This window comes from Lineus longissimus, chromosome 15 (genome assembly GCF_910592395.1).
Source record: "Lineus longissimus chromosome 15, tnLinLong1.2, whole genome shotgun sequence".
Classification (NCBI taxonomy): domain Eukaryota; kingdom Metazoa; phylum Nemertea; class Pilidiophora; order Heteronemertea; family Lineidae; genus Lineus; species Lineus longissimus.
This window is the reverse complement of record NC_088322.1, coordinates 11723610-11749265: the sequence shown is the minus strand read 5'-3', so window position 1 is coordinate 11749265 and position 25656 is coordinate 11723610. Positions and strand designations below refer to the sequence as shown.

At 41.8% G+C, this 25656-nt stretch overlaps 2 protein-coding genes across 2 annotated transcripts in view; both read right to left on the bottom strand.

Moving 5' to 3' along the window:
• Positions 1–188: 188 nt before the first annotated feature.
• On the bottom strand, positions 189–17862 carry LOC135499307 (catenin beta-like). Its single transcript, XM_064790018.1, has 15 exons — positions 17738–17862; positions 9794–10025; positions 9404–9530; positions 8877–9064; positions 8214–8518; positions 7851–8052; positions 7559–7703; positions 7273–7382; positions 5693–5899; positions 5026–5280; positions 4486–4650; positions 3932–4082; positions 3582–3703; positions 3171–3279; positions 189–2909 (listed from the first exon to the last, which is right to left on the bottom strand). Exons 2-15 carry the CDS (start codon positions 9974–9976, stop codon positions 2722–2724), a joined length of 2457 nt encoding a protein of 818 aa, XP_064646088.1. The 5' UTR covers positions 9977–10025; positions 17738–17862; the 3' UTR covers positions 189–2721.
• A 1257-nt stretch (positions 17863–19119) lies between these two features.
• Positions 19120–25656, bottom strand: part of LOC135499428 (uncharacterized) — a 35274-nt gene continuing 28737 nt past the window's right edge. The window contains exons 12-16 of the mRNA XM_064790172.1: positions 21883–24807; positions 21540–21587; positions 21004–21131; positions 20656–20809; positions 19120–20203 (exon numbers count right to left, since the gene is read on the bottom strand). Coding sequence (XP_064646242.1) covers positions 20108–20203; positions 20656–20809; positions 21004–21131; positions 21540–21587; positions 21883–24807 — 3351 coding nt within the window. The 3' untranslated portion in view covers positions 19120–20107. The remainder of the gene's footprint in view (positions 20204–20655; positions 20810–21003; positions 21132–21539; positions 21588–21882; positions 24808–25656) is intronic.

Below are 25656 nucleotides of genomic sequence, written 5' to 3'. Positions count from 1 at the left end.
AGATCCTACGGACGATTTAGCGTCCATGGGATGGCAGCGTTCGTCAAAGAGATAAAGAGAAACCAGATTCAAACAGAGAAAGTCTCTATGAACAATTTTATAGCGGCCATTGGATGCATTTGGAGAGCTGGAGTCTGATATCAAATCCAAGACCATCAGGCACCCAATTATAGAAAGAACAAAGACACTTTTGTATCAAAATGGATTTATTACCAAGTTTGTCTATTAAAATGTACACATATAGCTAGATATACGGAGACCACAAACACGGCAGACGACTCTATGACATCACTGGTTACAAAATAAATGGACATAGTATAAAAACACACAACTTATGTGCTGAGCATACAAGGAACCCCTCAAGAGAAACTAAGTCTAAGTTGGTTTTCACGTATTCACTTTCGAAATTCAAATTCGATAGAAGATGTTAGGTATAGTTTTCGAATCAAATCAAAAAAATCAGATCAAAATGGAACATGGATCAGACATGACCTTGCCATGTTTGGAGGTAAAACTTTCAACAGTGACGGTTGTGACTTCGAGGAAACCATCACTGTGATCAGAATTTTGACCAACGAAATTTGCTGAAGTTCCCCGAGTGAAAAATAATGGGACTTGCTAAATGAAATGGAAACTTCCTGTGAACAATCAATGATCAATGGCCAAACAGGCAGATGTCAAACTTGTCACAAAGGCACGAAGTCAAAAGGAGCAAATCCCCCTGGATAGGGAACCTTGGATGCTCACAACGCAAGTCTTGTTTGTATAAGAATCATATAACTGTATAATACTCGCAAACTTTTCACTAAAATCTATACTTTTCCGATCAATACTGTCCCGAACTAAAAAAGACGTGACTATATTTATCATAATGTGTTAATGTTATGCATAAAACACTGTTTTGTTAAACCAAACGTAAACATGGGAGAACCAGGAAAATCTCAAAATTTTGAATTTCAAAATCTCAAAATTTGCCAATAAAGTTTTCCACGGAGGACACTCTACAACACACAGTACCCCACCCCAGTAGTGGAGAGTGCCCGTCACGAATACAGTGCAATGCGACTGCATTTACATGTACATAGGCTGCCTCAGAAAAACTGCCTCACATTCTGAGAACCAAGAATGAACGATCACTTTTTTGAGACAGCCTGCAAGTGTTTTTACACTAGTCAAAATTGTGCACTTTTTAGGTACAAGTGCTGTAGATTTGGCTACAATGTTACAATAAAGATGAGGTTTCGAATTCACTCAAAGTTGAACCAAGAAATCTACACAGGAATTGAATTAATGCACAGCATTTCTGGTCCTAGCATTGTGAGAAGTTTTCTTCCACGAATTGTTAGACCTACGGCTTTTCAAGAACTGGGTTATTTTCCTAACTTTTTCGAAAAGTACATCAAGAATTTATATAAACCATCATCATGTCCAAAAAAATGTCTTCATAGTACTGGCTTAGGAAAACTGGCTCCAGTTAACCAGTTTAAACAACAGACATTATTCAACTGATTTCTTATCAAATCTGATTAGCTCTTGTGCTATTTCAAAGCAAACCACATCACAGAAATTTCACCCACAATTCCAAGGAACAAAATCTCATAAGCGATGTTGGCAAGGCTGGCTATCAGTACGAAAAGTGCATAAATGGAAAATATTACAAAACAGTACAAATTACCTATAATTTTTATGAACTCTTGAAATCACTATCGAAGGAAATTATTTTCGGCACATAATTCAACCCCCAAGACTGGCGCGGACCCAATTTCAAAATCCGATTTTATCATCCATGATCAATACTCACCCACTTTACCCTTACTATCCACAGCTGTCAACAGAAATGTCACAATACAAAATGTTTTCCCAAGTTCGGATAAATCCCATTTAAAATATTTTCAAACATTTTGAAAATAACCGCAGTCCTGGAGAATCTCGAAGGAAGGAGTCGTCGTTGACCTCTCTCGTGTCACACCTTGTTTGCCAAAACTGTGGTCTGTATAACGATGTTCATTTTCCCTTTGAAATATTACTTGCAGGCTCAAAAAGTCAGACTTACACGAACCACTGCCCTACGACGTTAATTAATTAAAACATTAGAAAATATACAAAGACAATGATTATATAGCCATTTACACTAATGAAGAGTTCCTCTTAGTGCCATTCATAAACATAGATGGCGCCTCACATACACATTCTTGAATCTTACAACTGGCAGCCCTTAGCACATAGTTTTTAATGATATGCGTACAATCTTGAATCCTGATTGGCCGGACTTGTTGGCGTTTTGCGGTGGCGGCAGTTTTTTTCACAAACGGAAAAGAATTCACGTGATCATTTTGAAGATGTGGCTGCAAGCTGATGATAATAATGATCTATAAACACGTAAACGAGGTATTTCATAAATTTGGGTCAACTCACTAAATGCTCAGCTAGTTTTAGACCGAGAATATGATAAACACACCACGTATGAACTGCATGGACCCTGACCTTGCAGCGTATAGTCCAAAAGGTCAGAGGTCACTTACAGAATCCTGGCCCTGCACACACTATACATGCTTGTATCTCAAAACAGTAAAACACTGCATCAAAATATCCGGACTACAAAAAATCACCACTAGCAGTCCACACACCAACGTTCATTCTCAATACAAAAGCGCCGCCTATATTTCAACTGTAGATTCAGATTTTTGATCTCCAGCCTCAGATCGGGTCAGGTATTTTCGTTCACAGATCGGTATCAAACCACGCAGCCATCTGATCGGTTGGTTGCCCGGTCTGCATTTGTTCGAGATTGGAGTCGATGCCCGGTCCGAGGTCAGGTAGTGGTTCCATGTGGCCGTAGTTGCTTCCCTGGTGTGATGATATGTCTAAGCCCTGCATCGAGTCGACCGGAACGCCGTGGTCACCGTAACCTACAAGAAACACGATGTTTAATAAATCTTTTATAGACAATAACGGCGAGGCTAGTCATGAACTCTTAATTTTCAGGAACTGCTACATGTAACCATTGTTATTAGTAAATTTGCAAAACAAATAACGCCCCGCTCCTCCCAAATAACCCAAGCACAGGGGTGTAATTACGTTGCGTCACTAAAAGGGTTAACCCTCATATATGACAAGAGGACACCATCAAACTTTTCCATGGCCTATATCGTGATATCAAACCCCCTTACCTTGTTGTCTCATGTCACCGCCTGACTGCATATTGGGCTGATAAAGTTGGTCACCGTAGGCATCATCTGGAGGGAGCATTCCACCCATGTCACCTAGGGCAGCGTCAGGCTGCAAAACGAAAGGACAATTTCATCAGAATTCCAAATGATAGTTGATGTGCATGCTCTGGTGAGCCTTCAGCTTCCATAGCCCTGAGAAGAGCCCTTCCAATCCCATAATCCCATGGTGGCAAGCCTTCTCAGACATTCAGGTCTTCTGTGCACTCTCTGCGATGCTCAGAACTCAAAACATCGAAAGTGCATTCTCAGTGCATCAATGATGAAATTACAGTCCTCGTGAAGTAATCACATGTACTGGGAAGCGATGGTGAAAAGTTTAAATCAAAAGATTTCTACATTCTGTCCACTTACGTCGCTCCAGTTCATGTTGTCTGCTCGGAATAGGGAGCTGGTCAGTTCTGTGGATAGACGTTTACGGTAGTCTTGAGGCTTGTCTTCGGACATACGGAATAGTACGGCTGCGGCATACGTCGCTGTAAAAGGGCAAGGGATGACGGTGAAATTCCACAACCATTTCATCAAACACAACAACACTTCGTTGGTTTTAAAAATTATCGACTTTTCTTCAAATATTTCCGAACACACACTTTACTGTGGGACAATTCACTGATAGTCGACGTCGTCTGCTCAAGTCTTCTGCTGAATAAATTCAAGGGGTGTGTCAGCGACCACATAACAAAAGGGTCAAAACTTTTCCTTACCGACTCCCTCATTCCTCGAATGTAGTAGTTCGGTCAACGGAGCTGTTGCACCTTCCTGTTCAATGACCTCAGCGCCCTCTTTATCGGCGGCCAACTCGCAGAGAACGCCAGCGGCAACACGCTGGATATTCTCAACTGGTGAATACAACAACTGAAAGTGACAGGAGAAAGTTGAGGTTAGATGTGGTAACGGAATTGAAGAACTGGGCAATCATGAGAAAATGGGGATGGTTTTGCCACAGGAAACCTGCTACCAGCATAACCAGGTAGGCCCTCAGATGGAACACATAAAGTGACAACTAAGGGGACCCTACAGTCTGTGAAGCTTACAGTACGATCCATAGAAAATAAGGTGAAGTTCTTACAGTGGTAATGCAGGTCAATCGAGGCAGCCACACGAGACCTAGAGAGGTTGGAAAGATCAAGGAAGACCGATGCTTCAGACGGAGCCCACAGGTTTTGAGTCAAACATGAAGCAACGACACCAAATACCTATCAGAAAGAATGAAACTTATCCTTCAAAACGATATTGAGGACAGTGACGGCCAACTTACCTGAACGAAGAGTGGAATGCAGTTGAGTCCTCGGATGACTGCACGGTTGTGACCTTCCCTGGCGAGGATATGGAGAGCTCCGACGCACCCCTCAACAATCTCCTCCATCCTGACACCATCAACATAGCCGTTGGTGTTTGGTCCACTTGAGCCAGACGAGGAACGCTGCAATTGAACAAGGGACACGTTTCAACATGATCCTATCGGTGATGTGGTTTCTTGGCTTTGCAAAAGCTACCCTTGTGTGATTATAATCATCTCCTCCTGCTTGTTCTTTGCTTTCGGCAGTAGTTCCAACAAATACGTAGCCTAGGCTGGTTTATAAAGTAAGCAGTTTAATCGAGTTCCCTTTCTACTCTTGCAAGAAAATCAGCGCTAAAGCTGCCTCTAGTCTTTCTTTCAAAACAAAATCCGAATACAAGTGGCTAATTCTGGCAACTTAGCTAGAATATTTCAAATGGTAATACGCAATCAAGTTCAGAAAACTCAGAAAAAAATCACCACTTCGGCTTCGAGGGCCAGAACGGTGCGGTAACCTACCCTCTGTGTGTCTTGGTGTGCTCTAATCAACAGCTGTACGATGCGGGGTAAGGCGCCATGCTCTCGTAACGGCGCATGGTTGGCAGGGCAGAGCGCCAAGTTCCTGATCAATCCCACAACGGCCTTGATCAGCGGCCAGCGACTTGGCGGGTGGAGGAGCTTGACTAGTACGGGAAGGCCGTAGTGGAGGCGCACTGCGTTTTGGGCCATCTCGGCCTCCGGGTGACGGCTGGTCAAATGACGCAGGGCACAAACCTGAAAACATAAAACCAGTAGTGAAATGAAACAGCCTGCATTACATTTTTGGACAAGTTCCATCTGTGACATGAGAATTTAGAAAGAGTAGATAGAATGGCCTCATAATGTACAGTTGATTTCATCGTCGTATTAGGACTACAGTGTAGGTAAGGATTGTAATCATTGGCCAAAACACTGAAAGTGCTTATCAAAAGTGAGACAGGTGAGTGGTAAAGTAATTTTCCCTCTTCCCTCTGTTTATCTCGAAACGGATTTTGCCCATGTTTATCTGGAAACGGGTTTTCCCACGTTAATCTAGAAGTGGCAAAACTAAACAATCATGTTGTAGAAACAAACAGACTTTGTAAGAGAATTGTTGTATTTGTACACCTCTTCATGTCAGAACTTTCATTTTTGCGATTCAACTTACCGCAGGCTCCGTGATGTCTTCCCTGTCCCCTGCCTGGAGTATGGTACGAACGAGCGCCTCGATGCCGCCCACCTGACAGACGGTGACCTTGTTGCGCTGGTTGTTGCAGGTCAAGTTGGACATGATCCCGGCAGCGCAAGTGACGATATTGATGTCGTTTGATGAGAGAAGTTGCACCAGCATCTGTAGGAGTGGCTCAATGCTTTCCTGGAAAGGGGAAGAAATCAATTACGTACATAACAATGAGTATTTGGTATCTGTTCTAAAAGCGAAATACGTTCTGGCTTCTCAATTACATGCTGATCATTACCCCCTGCATTTTTTTCAGCCTAATTTAGGCACCCCATTTTCGTCAAGTTTGGGTTGATACACTTCCTAAAGATGCCTTCCCAGAAATTAGCACTTCATCTGATCAGAGGCATCTACAACTACTAAAGGGCCTCCTTTTTTCGAATTGAAAGTAATCCTTTTCGCATCGTAATTTTTACAGTCACCAGAAATGAGAAAATACCCTAAGCAAAAGGGTTAACATAGTTACTTGAAGCACTATCACCCAAGAACAGTTATAAATGGACTAACAAGTGGGTGTAAATGATACACTGTTCCATTTGACTGATTGTCCTTTTCACAATTCTTTTCCTGTGTCTACCCACTCACGAAAATGTCACGAGTAACGATGAAACTGTGTTACAAATGCCACAGGCGTACGGTGAGCTGAGTGTAGAAAATACAGCACGACCTTCCCAAACAGATACCTTTGTTACAGCCTACCAACATTTTCAAAAGGGTACAAAACATTTTTTAGCAGACCCCTACCAACATTTTCAAAAGGGTACAAAACATTTTTTAGCAGACCCCCCCCTGAAAGAGCCCTCTCTTCTTGATGTTGATTTTTGAAAATATCGATTCTCGATGTGGATTTTTGAAAATATTGATCAACAACATTTTTTGTAGCAGACATTTGTCTCTGAGATCTCCTTCAATTCTAACTCTTTCTGCGTCGAGCAGGAGACTGACAGGAAGGGTTAATCTGGCAAACTGAACTCCTCTAAACATAATATGTCCTTTTCCCAAATGAACCTTTGTGTGATAAAAATATCTATAAAATGGTATGCTGGTGTTTTCGCGTACGAGATCAGAAAGTCATCATTTTCTTTGATTCCCATTGATTAGATCTCGAATGTTACCGCGTAACCTTTAGTATATCAATGTTGGATGGAAGTCAACATTTCCCTAAACAAGAGGCACATCCGCCCAGGTGCTCAGCTGATCTTTGCAAAATCATTCAGAAAGTTACTGTTTTCTTTGAGTTCCATTTTCTATCACAATGCAGTTCAGTCCCTCAGCATACGATATCAACATGTGCATCACGATAAGGCCTAGTCAACGTGACACAAAGAAAATGATGGGTGTCTGATCTCGCTCTTACAAAACTGTGAAAACCTATCAACATGACCATTCGTTGGAAAGCTATTGATGAGCACTATCTGATCGGACCATTCATGTGCCGATTGATTATTTCCCTTGGCAGTCGTAGATCTAAGGTGAGACAATGATATCAGAAAATAATTTGCACTTACATTGACCATCCTCGTGGCAGCATCAGACAAATTCCTCAGCGTCCAGAGACAGTTTTGTACGAGGCGCTGGCTCTGGTGTCCAAGGTGCATACCCAGGGCTACCAAACCACCTAAAATATTACAAGAAAAAAAAATTTATCCCACATGCACTTCGTTCTAATGTGATAAAGAGGAGGACTTGACTGCTTTAGTTTCGTCGGGGCGTCTCCACAACATTACAACCTGTCTAATATTTAGGCAAATGTCCTTGTTGGTCTCAGGTCACACCTCAAGATGACAAACTTACCTGCTTCGACGATGGCAGGCTTGTTACTTGAACACACCGAGAGAACCTTTAATACCCTGGAGGTTGTCCACAAGAGCTTCTCATACGTGTAAGACCTCATGATACGGACAAGCTCCCCGGGGCCACCACTGGCAAGAATGATCAACTAGAATGAAGAAAACAACAATATAGGTCCGAGAATAGCTTTTAGCTAATTGCTTACTAAAACGAAAATCATGTGACAAACGGTGGTTTCCAACCAGTTGATTGTGATAAAACCTCAACAGAAAAATATTCTGAGCAAGTGACTTACTTTGCTCTCCTGGTTTCCATACGCAAGAATCTGTAGACAATCAGTTGTGATTGCGAGAAATTTGACGTTGTTTCGTGCAAGCAGCGCCACCATCTTCTGAAGTCCGCCAGCCAGACGAACGGCCATCTTGGATCCTTCTTGATGCAAGAGCAGGTTGTGGAGTGTTGTGATGGCGTAGAACAGAACCGATTCTACTGGGGAACTGGAACGGAAGCAAAATGGTTTTAGAGAACATGAAGTGACGTTTGTTTTCACTGCGTTAACCAGAGTGAGGACAACGGTTTCTGATTTGAACTAGTTATGTGACATGACAATGCGACATGAAATATATAATCAGCTCAATAATCCTGGACGACCCCTTACCTAAGTAGTTTGACTAAAGCTGGGATACCACCAGACTTAAAGATGGCCAACAATCCCTGGCGATGATGAGACAGGTTGTGCAAAGTGCCGGCCGCACATCGCGTCGTCTCGACGTCATTGGTCATACTCATCGCACGGACCAACGCTGCCACCATCTGCGGAGAGTTCATGATCGCGTGGCGACTCGCCTCCTTCTTGGAGAGTTGGTGCACCATCATGGCGGCTTGGCTGACCACGACTTGGTCCTCGTCGTTGAGGAGTTTGGTGAGCTCTGGTATAGCCCTGGTCGCCAGATCAGCATCGTCCTGTGGAGGAGATAATTTGCTAATTAAGATTCATTGTGCTTTGGTGATCTCGGAAAATCTTTTATTTGACTATGTGTTTTGACCAGTCCATCAATTCTGTGTGCAAGACCAAACAACCTTCACATGAAGATACATGTATAGCTTGTTTCACAGGATTCTGTTTCTTGGTATAAAAATGTCCTACACAATGATTTATTGCAGAGAATTTGCCCAAAACCGCAACAGAAATCTCGATTGAAATTCTTTCCACACACTTTTACCACATTTTTTACAAGTTTATCTAACGAAGAACCCTATTTGCATACTGCCAACAATTTGATCAAGAATGTTTCTGCGGTGAATGAAATCAGTACATTACCTGATAGTTGATCAGATTGACCACGGCATGCTTCAACATCTGGGATGGTTCCGACAGACGCTGCACAGCTGTTTGTTGATCCGGATGCATCTGGGTCGATGGGATCTGGATGCCCTCCTCCAGTGTCTCGGGGAACATGGCCGCTCTCACTCGCTGCGAACGCGTCTGATTCAACTGTTGGTTCATTTCTGCAAAATTAAGAAAATGAGTTTAACTTTTACGACCTTTTAACAAATATTTTACTTCTGCAATTTCATCATTCTCAAATCGTTCCACCTTTTTTTTATCAATTTCGGCTTACAAGAAGGTTTTCTTCAAAATTCTCCATAGATCAGGTGCTGTGCGATCCAAGAGTTGCCCAAGGGGCAGCATATCGCTGGAACTATTGAGGACAAATCATTCTAAAGCCACTATCAACACAGAAAAAATCTTATATTTTTTATCCTCAGTATCTATTCTATTATCACAGTCTCAATGTCGTCAGCTCGTTTCCTCAAAATCCCCCAATTCCTGAAAGAGACACCTACCATCAACTTGCTCCTGTGTGTACCCTCCTTGCTGGTAGCCCTGCTGCTCCTGACCCCAGTCCATCATGTTCGCCATATTCATGTCTTCCTCGTCTCCATGACCTCCACGGCTGCTGATAGAGGGCGCCTAAATGGGAAATATCACCATGTCATGAAAATTGTAAGATTGAGTTGGGTTTTTTAGAATATATTTTACAAATAACCACGGTTTCTTTTCAAGGTAAAAGACACCAACCGACGTGGCAGGTTTCGTCATCTAGATGAGAGATTCTTGTGCCACTGCAGTTTTCAAGTGGCAACAATTATCACCAAACAACTGAATCTTTAGACATGTTCGAAGACCCTGACTCGGGGCACAATGTTGGCTTGAAGGGGTCACATTTTTCTCACCTGTGTGGTCGCACCTGACTGAATACCAGAATCAGCTAGATACGTATTTTGCTGCCACATAGCCGTCTGCTGCTTGCTGTCCATTTGTTGGTTTGGGAGCGAGTCGCTAATGTCCATGTAGTTACCGGACGGCGTCGACGTTATCGTCGTCCGCGTCGTCGTCGATATGCCATAACTTGACATGTTGGCAGTATTTCTGGCGCTTCAGATTAAAATAGATTTTTTGCGTGTCCTGAAAATATAGGAATAAATGGAATTTGAATTAACATTGTGATGAAATATCAACATTTCAAAAGGAAATAACATTTTGGAAATTCATGTAATGTTGCCAAGTCTATCAGAGCACGGGTTCATGACACATGACGAGACAGAACTAGTGATTCTTCAACTGACCACATCAGCCATGATGAAAGCTGCTACAGTATATGAACAGTGGTGTACAGTTACTATGGTGATCACAATATGGGCACAATCAGATCAGGAAAAAGTGACAAAGACCACCCAATAACCTGCGTGCGGCAAAAAAACCGCGACAGAAAATAGCAATTGTATTCAGAGAAGATTGCAAATTAGAAATGAACCTGTCGTCATGGTTACGCAAAGTTCAATAGATTTGCCGCAAAGTGAACAGCAAGATGTCCGCCGACTACCAACACACTATGATTCCAGGAATAGATTCTGGACAGGTTTTTGTGACAGTTCGGCATATCTGAAAGTTTTGTCTATAAAAGCGCTGTTCAAACAAACGATTCAGATCACTCAGCTACCTGATTTTAAAATCTAGCTAATTTTTCAATAGGAGTACAGCTACAGACTAAATTCTGTATTGCAGCAAAAATATTTGCAAGTTTGATGTTTGTTTGTTTAAAAGTTGAATATTTGCATAATTCCCAATAGCAAAAATCGTGGAAAGAAACAATTGCGAGATTTGGTTTACAATACAAGACTCGCATTAGCACCTTGAAAGCTATCATTTTGCTATTTATAAAAATACCACATTGTCAGTATTGATATCAAACGCATCCTTCTAAAAATGCCACTAGTCTATGATATTGGAAATTCGCTAAACACGGAACAAATCAGGGACGTTTTTTACCAATGTACCCAGCACTTATTAACCGTATTATTCTTGCTTCCGGCTCCCCAATTTACTCACATCACTATCCAGCATAATAAGGTTACGGAAAATATCCAATTTCTCATCAGAAATTTCCCCACGCTCATCCAAGCGTAAAATTCTTCATTTTTAACCGAGGAACTCGATATCGTAACTCGACCTCACAGAGTTATTCGGAGCCGACCCCGAAGATAAAATTTCTTGGATTCTGTGCTTACGCTGCCTGAGCATCCCTTGACGTTATTGTGAGAGTATTGGAAATGGCCGCGGGGCATACGCAGCTTGTTAAGACAAATCAATACGCAGTACCGAGCGAGGCAGACTACGTGAGCTATAGGAAAATGAGGCGCGATCAGACGAGTTCATAGAAATGAGCGATTTTAACCCTTGAAACAGTCATTCAACATTTCACAAAGTTGTTGTGTTGAAATTTCACGGGTTCACACTACGGGTAGCTATAGTGTATTCAACTCGAGTGTCATTCTAAAACCAACAAAATGGATGTAACCAGCCCAATCTTGTCAGACTTTTTCTGTCTATGACATGTTACTGATCACCGGAAACAAATATTACATGTAGTTCAACATAACAATACGTTCAAAGAGCACCGCTGACACAAAGATAAATTTTTGACTTTTGAAAAAGATTAACGGTCTATTTGCAATTTCAAACATCAAGCATCACTCAACCATGTCGATAATAGTCACATATCTTACCCAGACATGATGGTCCTTTATACATGTAGGCCTAAATCGAATATCAATCACAGTAAATTGGCACAAAAAAGAAAGGTTTGGTGGCATCTCTGCAACTCGGGTCAATTTGAATGGAATGGATAAGAATTCCAAATGATTGATTGATATGTTTTTTGATGACATGATATTATATGGAACGATTTTTTTTCTTTCAATGACTTTATGATATACCAAATGCCAAAGTACGCCCCCAAACTTGGCTAGCTATCCGTCATTCTTGGTCATGTCCCATCCAATGGACACTGTCAATGTCATGACTGTTACTCTGAATCTGATAACAAACTACATGGATCATTCAGCAAACATAGTCCATGTAGTCTGCCAATTGCTCTGAGTGCATCATTCTGGAGTACCTGCGGACACCTGGGAAATTAATGCATGTTTCTTCCCATCTATCAGCGGGAACGCAAATTAGACGCGACGTTTAAGCAAGATCAAAGCAATCCCAGAGTGCATCATTCTACCTGTGATTAACGCTGAGCAAATCGGCCCTGGTTGGACACGCCAGTTTGAGGTGCGTGTTTCCGTGTTTTCTGTTAGTCAGCGGCAGAAACACTGCAACCTAACCCGTAGCTAAAGGAGAGGGGGGGGGGGATTCATTGGGGGGGGGAATCGTATTGGATTCAAGACCACTAACTGGATTCAGATGCGAGATCTTTCTCTTGCACGTTTAACTAACAGCAGATCACAACGATTTCAAATCACACGTTTTCGCAGCGCTGAAAGTCTAGTCTGAGACAAGTACATTGAACAGAAAGAACAGAAAACAATGGTGAAAATGGACCAATGATAATGAATATTGGTACATGCATACCTGGCTGCCAGACTGATGAATTGCACAACAACTGGAAGCAACCACCGACTGACCATGATTGCTTCCACCGCACATTAAACTTCAACTTTGATTACCAATCTATTCGAAAAGCTCTCATTCTTCATTAGTTCACGTGAGGAATACGTGGCGGCCTCCGTCTGATGTTGGCCGCTGGTGGTAAATCACCACCGATGCCAACACCTGGTGGAGAGGATCACAATCGAAAGGTATGGCATTTGTATGGGAAAGCTGGGATTTCTATTTCACAATTCCCAGTTCTTTCAGGTTGGAACTGGATCAGCAGATCGAATACAGATTTTGGCATTGGCGAAATACTGAAAGATTTGCCATGTTTCGTGCCGAGACAATATCATGTCTTTCGCTCCTGGCGACAACCCCCCCCCCCAGCCAACATTAGCAACAACCCAAGTAGTAAGTACAATCCCTTAAAACATATTGCTCTTAAGAGTTGGCTGACTCAGACCATTTAGAAAGGGAGAAAACTTATATTACCGCTTTCTTCCCCCTCCCTAAAAAAAAACATGCAAGACGGTAATCTTGAGGTTACCAGCATCATCTGATGAGAAATTGCAACGCCAGGTCACAAACACAAAATGCACCGAGTTGTATGAATGACCCTACCAATAACATCCTGGTCAAAATTCCGGTTAACCAACATACAGACCTCAATACACGCACACAGCAGTACACTGATAGACTGTACAACATGGCAAAGCAAACCATCTGAATAATTCATCACCCGATCGGAGATAACTTCGTTTTCCCCAAAGATATGCATACTGTAGACAAGGAACGTGCTCTTCGTACAAATGACACGAGATCAGATACGGCTCTCCGAAAATGCTCAGCAATCCATTCTGGTTGTGACAAACGTCATTCAAGATTGACACCACATACAAACAACAAAAAATCTTGAAGTTGTATTACTACATCTTACTACATATCTTGAAGAAGCCTCCAGCACAGAATCAAGATTATAATTATCTTAGGTTTTCATCCCTCATGTCCCTGGGAACACCCAAAACCAACACTATCAATCGTATCGTTCGTGAAAAATTGCACGAAAAAGAAAAAGAATTACACTGTTCTATGATCTCTTAATGAAATCTTAGTTAACCCCATAGGTGAACCGTCTTTTCTCTCAGTCATGACCCAGTGGGAATTTCACACAAAAATGGCAGATTGTTTTAAAGATTTATAATTTGGTTTGGTTGGGTATTTTTTGATGTCCTGCTGAATCAAAGAAGTTGGTTGATGGACACAAGGATGTGGTGCGGAATAGATAAGTAAATTTGATGAAGAGTAGTCTAAGGCTTGGGGCAGTTTGCATGGTGACTTGGCTGAGCAGGTTGCAAAGTGTGTGACGGGAATCTTGTCATTTTCTATGGGTTTACCATAGTTGAGAATTCACCAATGTAAAAGGTATAGGTTCTATATATCAAGAAAATCTACTAACTAAAACAGGTTAGAAGCCATCCAGGCTCCCTGTCATGCATGTGGCTAATATCAGTCCACAGTCTTGCAATGTCAATCAGACTTGATTGATCAAGCGGGTCTGCAGCATGAATTTGAAATATTTGCAACATGTAGTCAGCTAGGTTTGAATAATATGTAGGAAAAATTATGCCAAAATCTTGAAGTAACTTTTAACTTTTATGATGTTAAGTTAAGACTCCTTTTTTAATGGACAGAGCTCCAGGACCATGATGATTTGAAAGAGACAGGAGTTTGGCACCCGAAACCATCACGCAATCACTTTTATCGTATACTAAAAAGAGCAATTTTTCCCTGATGTGCAGTTTCAACCCTTTTCAAAAGTATTATGGATAATGGAACACATGGCAAGGCTGTTTACATGTAAAAGATATGCTATGCGTGCATACATGTAGCCAACACACATAGCCATGTAGTGCAGGTTTAGTTCACAACAATACACTGGCCACTGCATTGTCAGACAGCCATTTCTACCAGGATATGAATGTGAATGTGTCAACACAATCAGGTGTCACAACCCACTCACATTCTATCGGGATTAGGACAACCCAAGATGTTCATAACATTATGTCCGACCTGGGGACAGAATTTTTATGCAGGCTGCCTTTAGAGAAGGGATCTGTATTGGCATGTTCTTGGCTGTTGCAGTGTTTTTGCTTGGAGGGGGAGGGAGAAATGGGCCCTCTTCTGTCTGCCAACAGCTGTTTGTTAAAAAACATGTAGAAATAAGGGCACAAACATCTCTTGCAATAGATCAGCAGAGTAACGTTCTGAGTCTGACTGCCTACATGAAAACTAAAGAGAATCACCATGTCCGCACATACCACTTTCCCTCAAAGCCGGAAATAATTGAGAAATTGGCCCAATTATTAGCATGTCAAAAGGAGCGCCAGGGCAAACGAAAATTCTCAAGAAATACCTAATAAATCACATTGTATGATAATGATAAATGTATATCATGATAATCGAGGTGGTTGGGGCTACTTGTGTCAAGTCAAAGGGTCGAAATGTATACATTACATGTGTATCTGTACACACCAGGAGATTGGGGAATGAGAAGAACCCCATATTTTGGGAAAAAAGATAAAATTGACCAAGAAGAGCCATGAACTTCATGTACCCCTTATTTGCCTTGTGCCACTATGCGATAGTGCTGTTGAAGTGTTAGTCTACCTGAAAATCCATTATATTTTTCTCAAACTTTGGAAACTCTAAGATCAATCAAATGTCAACAACACTATTGTCACTAACGAGTTCAGATGTCATCTGTGGAAGATTTATCGCAAAAATGCATTTTTAAATCGAGTCTCTGACAATCATTTCTAGGAATTATTGGCATGTGTCCATCCTTGTGTCATTGACCACAGGTGACACACTTGGACGGCCATACCCGTATTGATATTCACATGGAAATAAATACAACCACCGATCAAGGCCAAAAAGGGTCATCAATCCCCCAGTTAAGACCATACCATTTTTGATAAACAAATTCTTGGTTCCAGGTGGAACTGGAAGTGTGACGAAATGTTCATCGCTTGGCATGGTCCAATTTCACTTCATGGCCTGGACGAAGGCCTGTTGGAAATTGACCTAGTACCCAGGCCATGTGGGACCTTGTGTCCATATCAGGCACTGTACATTAGATTGAATGTTTACCTGGAGACAAGGATTTGTTTATCAAGAAGGGTGTGGCCCAGACTGGGGGATGGACATGATGGTGGAGAAACCGGAGTATATTGCTGGGTACACTGGGATGCACCCACAGGGACCAGCCAGGAATCAAACCCAGTGCCTCCAGACGCAACAGAGGTGACAGGCACCAATGCCTCCATTGCATCAGCCCATCTATTCTATCATCAAGGAATCCACAATTTGTAGAATAGTAAAAATATTGGAGCTACAATTGTATTTGTAGTTGTTCAATTCTTATCAACTCACCTACAACAAAAAGCACAACTCTTCCACAACCAGACCTCGAAAAATTGTGGCAAGGTTCGAGGCTTGCACAGAGTATTCAACTCCCCAGTTACCACATTCGTCAATTATTACAACATCAGACTTGCCAATGTCTTTCAACAATCTTCTTGGATAGGAACAGAAAATGTCCTGTGACCCCTCCTACCAAAACTAAATCCCTCACAAAGAAACCTACACTAAATCTGGCTGCTTACATAATCCACTAAGAAAAGAACTATACAGAGGGCTGGCACAGTGTGTGCACTGCTCAGGGGCAGGGGTCCAATTTTAGCAATGCCTATTCAACATTTATTTATTCCTAACAGGGAGTTTCAGATAAATAAATTGAACATAATCCTCTCCAAATCCCCATGTCAGATGTCGATCTAAATTATAATCTGTGGAATTGCAATTAGATCATATAGATTGGGACACCTGATTGGTTAATCTGTCAAATTGTCATTAGAATACTGCACCCGATTGGTTAGAGTGGTGCAAGTCACAGAATAACAAAGGTGATTGGCTGAGGTGCTAATGAGCTTTGATGGAGTGGGATTATGAATCAGCAAATAGTGTCAGGGAATTTGTCCCACCTGAAGATTTTTACAGGTTTGGATATCCCCAAACACAACTGTTGATTAGATCAATTTGTTTATTCACAAATGACATATTGATTTACTTAGTGCCACTTTATGAATTAACAAGCAAGAGAAAGTGAAGACTAACCAATTAAATTTTGCAAGCAACGAAATTTGACTGTTTATGAGAAGAAAAACATCAATCATTCCAAACATATCAGCGAAGTCATATTTGGTGTTGACGTCTGACTTGGGGACAAGGTTACGAATGACTGTTGCATAGCAAACCCCGTGAAATTTTGGTAAGGGGAGGTTCTGAGTGGAATGCCGGAACTTCCCTTCGACATGCGCAGTTCATGATTTTCAGACTTGGACAATTATTTGAAATTGGCAATTTTGATATGTTTATATCTGGTGATGATGACGAAGGATGCTGCGCGCTCACAGATGGTGATGAATTTATTAGTCTTTCAGCTGTTGAATGCGCTATTAAAGCGTCAAACAAGAACAGCGTCGACAAAATTTTCTATGAAAGTGCGGTGTTATCCCTTGTGCAGACAGAAGACCGGTGTGTGTCGTCCGGCAAAGTAACATTTCGTGTACGATTGCTGTATGGCCATTGCCGGCAGAATCAGTAAAAATCTCAAATATCTAAGTCGGAAAAACATAAGCATGTCAAACGTAAGTTCCGGCAAAATAGCGAAAATTAAATTAAACCGTGATACGGTCAAATATCCAATGCGTATAATGAAATGAACAGCGTCATAGGGACACCACTATTGATAGGACTTCTGACGTCAGCTTGCCGAGACCACAACATTGTCATAGCTAAGTAGTAAGAGTAACTCTCATAACATGATGATTGACTCGACACACAGTCACAACTACCGAGACAGACGAGTGTCGAAGTGGAACTAGGCCCAAAACCAAGCCAAAGGCAAATCTAATCACTGAAGGGACAACGAACAACACCTGTATATTCATCTAAACTTATAACCGGTCTAAATAAACACTCCAAACCGTAGTTTCTGGGGGTATTTTCATCAGAACTTCGCCCTTCACTTTCACCAATTAATATGCCTAATATGAAGCCAGTTTGATTGACAGCTCTTCTTGGGAATGGTTGGCTTTGTTTTGCAAAATCTACACCACATACCAACATGGTTTTCTACAAAACTCTGCTATATTACACTTTAAAACTTCTCCTACCTGTACTTTAGGACCCGTGCTACACAACGACTCGCTGTAGCAGCGAAATATTCGAAATTAGGGACTATCTAGCTTGTTTTTGTGGAGACTTTCGAAAGTGAGGGCACTCCAAATTTCCAATATGGCGAATTTTGTCGACACTGCGCATGCGGAAGGGTACCTGCTGAGTAAACCGGTTTGTGATTGCGCTACGAAATTTAGATCAAACGAGAGCCCGTGTAGCCCCGCTTACAAGCATTTAATGTTTTTTAATTTACACTGATCGTGTTTGTTTGAACATATCTAATGTTTTTCTGGTGACATCTTATATTATTCAGCCATGTTAAAAAAACCTAGGTAAACCAAATCAGTCTCCATGCATGTGTTACTCCCGAGATATCAAAGCAGTGCTAAGAGATTATCCTGCACGGAGATCGTCAATTAGGTTAGCACTACTTTTTTCTGCCAGTCATCAGACTGGAATGTAATGAGTTCTCCACCTAAATGATGGCTATTGATTTGTATGTATGAATGTTAACAAAATTGGTAAATGATTCAAATGATAGCAACTTACTTCATTTCAAATATTTCATAAAGAAAATCACTTGATCGCATGTGATTACAACTTTCTTATATAATTCAGTGAAGACAGAAATCAAAACGCACCCCAATTGAACACGGGTACCCACCCAGGCCAACGAAAAAGTCGATCCTCAAACATTTTAGAGATGCAAATTTTATTACAGCTTATAATTAATTAAACCAACCTAATTGTAGTGCTATTTGTAGGCCTATTTCATTGCGGGCTTCTACAGCCTCACTGTAGTGTTACAAAAGTCTGATACCACATAGGCCTAGTCATCATGTCGTCTTATATAGGCCTATACTAAACCATCTCTAACTATACTGCAGGCACAAGGGCCCAACGGAAAAGATCTTGGATTCGCCGTCGTAAAATCAGATTGTAACATCTACTGTCATCACTCCATCTCATAAAACATGGACTCCAAGCAAGTTACTTTTGAGGCCATGTAGGCTACTGTATGTTCTTCGTCTCATAATTAAAACTCCATAGGCCTAAGTGATTACTGGAGGCATTGTTGTCCTTGTCTCATAATACTGGGGACTCAAAAGTGCCAGTGAGTTCTTGAAGCAGACTCGAATAATTTCCTAAATTCTCATAAAACTCATGACTCCAAAGGTCAGTCCTAAAGGCAATGATGCCTTTGCCTCATACAACAGGGGACTCCAAGAGTGAGTTATATGCACTGCCATCTGTATCATAAACTCGGCACTCCAGAAGTGAGGTACACAGGAAAACCCAAGGTCCTTTGCTTGCTTTCGAAAGTGAGTTACACACAGGTTGAACATATCCTTGTCTCATAAAATCAAACAACACATGATTTGATTCAAATCAATTTTATTGCTGCTTTTGAAGAATATTTTAACTGTAACAAAACATGGAACTATGAACAAAACTTAATCAATTTTAAAAGAAAGTGACGGTGACAATTTTCAGCTGAAGAATAATACGGAAATAATAAACTGAGCCAGGTTCAAAGCGATACTATTGTACTGCTCCCGACCACTGCTTCGAACCAACTGAACAGCAGTTCAATCATGTCAATTTGAGGTACCAATATAAAGACCATACTACACATGGTAAATAATAATCCTACAAATGCAAAGGCCCTCAGGCTATATTTGTTACAGTTTCTCTTGAAAGCATATGAAGTAGTTTCCCTTGAGCAACATCTGCACATCACATTAGTTTGATGGGTGGATACCAGGTGCCAGCATGAGCCAGACTGTCAGATATGATGTTTATCTGCTTTTGGTACTCTAATCATCAGGAGCCTTTACCTGTAGATGGCGTCATTTTGACGATTCTCTGGTTTCACTGATCTAAATATTCAATTCTAGCTAGATATTATGCGCTTGGTCCCTCGATGGCAAGCAATTTGGATAGACAATGGGTTGCCAACACGATGCTGTCCGATGGTCCTGACGTCATGTTCAGGCTTGTCTATTGTTTCATCTTTCGTAGTATTTAATCAACCGGTCTGAAATCGGTGAAACTAAACAGGTACCCTGGTCAAAGACACCATAAGTTATACAAGACAGACCTAGAATGAGACCAATTGCTTTTACACTGAGTAAACCTCATTGGCAAGACCATCTGACAATCTTTGAAGCTGTCAAAAGTGCCGAAATGTGGCTGTTGTTTCAACACTCGTTCAGAAAGACCGGAACATCATCTATGTAATCCTTGCAATCAAGTTAACATTTAACAGGATAAATGCTCAAATGTCAGTCATAGCAACCAGGCAATATCGTCAGCAACTAGAATATTTATATAGCAACCAGATTCTTTCCATAGCAACCGAATATTCAGGGAGACTGACTCATCAACTGGGGTGAATATTCTTCTTGGAGACTCTCTATGATGCCGTTGTGGTACAATTGTTCCTTCAGCAGAGAGATAACCTGTAATGAAACGAAATGAAGACGATTTACTTAATGATTGATATTTTCCAGTTGAACAGTCACTCGAACTAGACTTGAAGACATATATTTTGTGTACCGGAGTGCCTATGACATGTCATGCTAAAATCCCTAAGAAAAATTCAGACTTTGTTGCCAACAAAAGTAGCATTGGAAATAAATCAACCAAAGGTGTCACTACAGGGTACCAGCTGTAGAAACCAATCATATTGGTACATGTAGACGCCTTCCAACCAGTGCAGGAATGAGTTTAGAATCCCTTATCGGCCAGAAAAAGATCAGCAATTGATGAAATGAGTACCACTGTTCAAAGGATTCATAGTTGATGCGACCTAACTATGTCATACCCGATCGATTTTAAATTCTTACCCAAGTGCAGTTCTGATTGTGTAAGAAACATTTCAAATTTACTGGCGTATCTGATTATAATTTACCTTTTCCATCATGTTTGCCACCAGGTAGCACTCCTGTTCCAGGGCGATCGGGATGGTCTCGACCTTGCCCCGGAAGTCGAGTAACTGCCTCTCGGCGGCTGTCACCTCTTCGTAGATTTCCAAGTGGATGGAAGCGATGAAAGCCAAGGTTTCTCTGAAAAAAAGAGCTTGTATTAAAACTGAAAAGGAGGCAAAGTCATGCCATCAATGACAGACAAAATATGTTCTCCCAAAACCCGTTTCAACTGTACTTTTAAGGGGCACAAACTTTTCTTATCGAACTCCGATTAGACTAGATACAAGGGCACTAACTTCTACTGTACAAAAATAACAAAAGAGACGACCAACCTATCTTTGTCAGAGAGTTTCTCCGTGTTATCCATGTAAACAACGTCTGCGAGCATTTCCAGTTCCTTTAGGTCCGCCTTGTACTTCACCAAACTCATGTCGAGAAGGTCGAAGTCACTCAGCACACCCTGAAAAAATAGAACATAAAGATGATTGCCTAGTGGTACTGCTGGTTACCACGCAATAGTGCCCGGGTTTGATCCTGAGAACGCAGGATCGTGTTTCTGGATGAACCGGCGTGGCTTTCAAGCAAGTAAAATTCTTGGCTCTTCACAGTCCTTCGAATGAGATGTAAAACTGAGTTTCCTTGTATCTGCATGGTGTCTATGCCAGGGCAAGCCAGAGACCCAACAAAGTGAGAAACATGAGTAGCTGGCGTCGACTTTACCTCTGGCCAAAGTCGGAGTCACTAAGCCATTAAAGCCAACTGGTGCCGACACGTAGTGGCATGCTCATCCTGCCTTAGTGGAGGAATAGCAGCACTCCTGCCAAACCTTTGAACGACTACTGAAAATATACGTCCTTGAAAAACTTACGTTCTTATCATACGGGGGGAAGTGTGGTGTCAGTGGCGTTGTCGGTGTCTGGGAAATGAGAAAGAGAAATGAGCTGAGGAAAATGAATGGATCTCCCGCATGGTTCTGGTGAAATTAGTAAGTTGCCTGATGATTCCTGAAATACAATCTTGATTAACACAAGCTGAAAGTAAACACCAAAGTCTATTTGATATTGTTTGATGAAGTATTGGAATTTCAGACATGATCAGACACCAAGAGAAGAAAAACTTATAATCTGAACCAACTTAGGGTTGGATTCATCAGGCCTGAACACATTTGACAAAATTGCGCTTTTAAGTAGCTGACAGAGACATGAACATACCTTCACTGAACTTGAACGATCCCGCAGCACCAAAGCCTCCAACACACACTTCTGATCTCGACGATCACACGATGCATAGCCATTTCCCGTCAGAACAATGAGCATGTCATCATCATCTGTTACTCCGGGGGGCGTCATCAGCCAAAGCTCTGCATCGTTCCCAATCTCAAGTGAATTTGGCCTCTTTCCTCTCGGAGACTCGGTTGCCAAGAAAGCGGCTTCAGTGGTCGCTATGGTTACCGAGGCATCATCTATAGACCCTTTCTTGTCTCCTGATGGAGAATCTTCCCCATTTGATTTTGACAGAGTTTGTTGAGAATTTTCATCCCCAGCCCCACTTTTCACAACCTTCCATCCCTTTCCACATTTTTGCACATCCCCAATAGTCTGTTGCTCCCTAGCAAGGTTTTCCAGCATGTAGTCCTCAAAACCACCCGAAGAACAAGACGAACTCAGCGATGACACCGTTGTAACAACAGAATCTTTAGAATTTGTCCTATCGCGACCTTGGCCCTGACCTTCGATGAATATCTCAAGATCATCAGCCCCCTCATGAAAATCAGGAGGAAGGGTGAAAGTGACACTATCCTTCTGACCTCTGACCTTCTGATTCTCTTGTGACCTCGAAGCCAATTCATCCAGATCGTGCGGTGATGCAAATACGCCACCTACACTCATATCCTGGTAGATGACATCCTCAACAATGGCAGCACGCGATTCTTCACTGTCCATAGAATCATCTCTCCGATTTGTGTTCCCAACACTCGAATCTCGATTTGCCATTCGAGCCTCGTTTGTATCTTCAGTACACAGCGGTACAAATTCTGGATTTTCAGTTTGGTCCACATCTTCCGCGTAAGTTATCTCAATGGATGGAATCGACATTAAGTCTGAAGGCGGGTGACCATTTTCTTGGTCACTGTTTTCCATAACTACATCCCTATTAGATCCACAACCACTCGTCACATTCGAGGAGTTTTTAATGAAGATGATATTCTCAGATTTACATGCGTCAGTATTGTTTACATCCCCTGATGCAGCAGATGTCCCAACAACTTCCTGTGCAATTCCTTGAACTCTAATGCTAGAAACCGAACAAACGACATTCTCAACTGTTCCTGGATGTGCTGCTGAATTATCTGATACAAAAGTACTCGGACCTTTTTTCTCTACCTCAACTTGACTATGTTCTGTTGGGATAATTTGAGCATCAAATTCCCCAGGCTGAAGATCAGTGTAATCTTTTGGCTTCGTTAACCCCTTCTTCTCTAAGTGCGCTCCTGGTTTGTGGTGCATGTGCTTTGATTGTTCAAAGATGGCAACTTTAGACGCAAACGAGGCCTTAGAAATCTCCTCAATTGTTTCATTTTGATCATTTACAAATCGTGCAACATCATCCACAGTTTTGAAAGATTCCGCACCTTTCACGCCATCTGCTGCATCATTTCCAGCTGCACAACCTCCTGAACTCTTCAGCAGTACTTCTTCGGATTTCGTTACATCTCTCACATCATTTTCTACCCTCTTCACCGATCTTATATCAACTGTAATTCCTGTTGTTTCTCTCCGTACTGATTTTGCTTCATCTGGCAATGTGACATCTGGTGCTGCCTTTTCAGAACCAGAAGTTGCACTGTCCAACTCTTCACGAGAGCGGTGATGATGCTTGTGCTTCTTCTTCTTCTTTTCTTTCTTCTTTGTCTTGCCCTCGTGGTCTGAATGGACTAGATCAACATCCATCGTGCTACTATTACTAGGCGTGTGGAAAATGACTGACGATTTTGCAATTTCATGAACATCTGAGGCGGACAGTGCACGCTTCAATCTAGCACCATCAATTGGCCTAGCTAACGTCTCTTTCGGAAGAGTCATTGACCTTCCTCTTTCGTCAGACAATGATTCGTAATATTGTCGCAGCGACTGAAAGTCATACTCGCGCTGTGTCTGCTGGGTCAACACTGGATGTTGAATCAGCGACTGCTGTGGTGCATTGTGGGATGCCTTTTCAATGAGGTGGACGTTGCTCATAGACTTAGAGCGTGACACCTTCATCACCTCAAGACAACCAGGTGGCTGCATTGTTACAACTTTGTCTCCAGTTTTAACGTCTGCTGCTACACAGACCTTGACCTTTGGTTCAGTTTTAACGTCTGCTGCATTTACAGTGACCTTGATCTCTGTTTTGTTGTCCTTGACCTCTGGTTTCATTGTAACATTTGCTGCATTTTGAGTGACAGTTACCTCTGTTTTGTTGTCCTTGACTTTTGGTTCTGTCATAATGTCTGCTGCATTCTTAGTGGCCTTGACCTCTGTTGTGTCATTGCGCAACAAGCCTGCCATCTCACCAATGTGCTCGGTCTTTGCCTCATTCTCAACTGACGCAGCAGCACAATTTCCTACAACGCTTTCTTTATTTTTCGATCGACCCTTCTTTTTTCGTTTCTTCTTGATATTTGCAAGCGAATCGTCGGAATCGTACCTCAACTGTTGACCTTGATCTAGGTCAGTGTAGCATTTCCTGCGAAGATTCTCACTTGACGTCAGCCTTGGATCTGTCATTTTCAATTCGTCCTTCATTTTCACTTCTTTCTCTCTCTTGACGTTATTACAAGGCGTCGGATCGCTCCACCTCGGATTTACACTGAAATCCTTCCTCCGCAACCCCTGTTGTCTCTTCAGAACATCCCTCCTCAGCGTACCCCCATCCCCACTGAGCGTCTTCAAACCAGCGGAATCCCTCAAGAGGTCCTCGTGTGATAAAGATCGTGACGGCCCCAGTTTCACATCCAGCGTGGTAGACGACGGCCCGTGGAATGAATGCCGACGATACGAACCTCGATCCATTGGTGTCTCATCAAGGGGATCAATGTGTCCGGATTCATTCTGTCCCATCTTGGATAATTGTTGAAGCAAATATTCAAATATCTGGAAAATAAAATGATCTGTAAATTTATTAAAGCATGAGGAGAAAAACCATATAAAAGAAGGTGTTTTGTGAAATCGTACATTAGTTCACTTAGTTTATGCTCCACAAAAAGGAATTTCCATGAAATTTTACCTCTTGGGACACCTCTCTATAAGTCCCAAGGCTTTCCCTGATAGAGAGATTCTACTGTACTTCTGTTTTACAACCAAGGTCCTTAGCATAATCTTTCTACTATTTTTTCAGGTAGAAAGCATCACTATACTGATGTAATAATCAAGTTTTGAGACAAATTGGCCTGAGTGATGTCACATAACTACATTGATGTGGTGGAGAGGTGGATGCTAAGCAAGCAATCGAAGACCAACTCTTGAAGAATGAAAGCTTAGCACACACTGGAGGCAGAATTAGATAGCCATGCCAGTTCGTCAGTTTTCAGACGAATGCCTGTTGTGGTCGAGCTTTTTGTGGTAAAATCTGGAAAGAGGCGGCTTTGCTATTTTGGACTGGGACTGACACCAAACGCTGTTGGCTAAGCCATAGCATGAACAGAGTTCTTTACCTCAAGAAGCACGTTGCTGGACAGAACCAGTCCCCATAATACAAGTGCAGGAGGCCTATAGTTTCTTGTTCCTTTACTTAATAGCAGTGGACCAACTGATGAGGAACAGATTTAGAAGAAGCCTAATGGAAATGGGACACAGGTTAGAGATTTTCGTACAACTACAAGGCACTACAGTTCTTGCTGTCATCTGGTTTATTTACCTGAGCCACAAGAAAGTACAAGTAAAACGAACAGGTAGGCAGGCATAAAGAAAGATGGATAGATTGACACAAAACTCACACAGGAG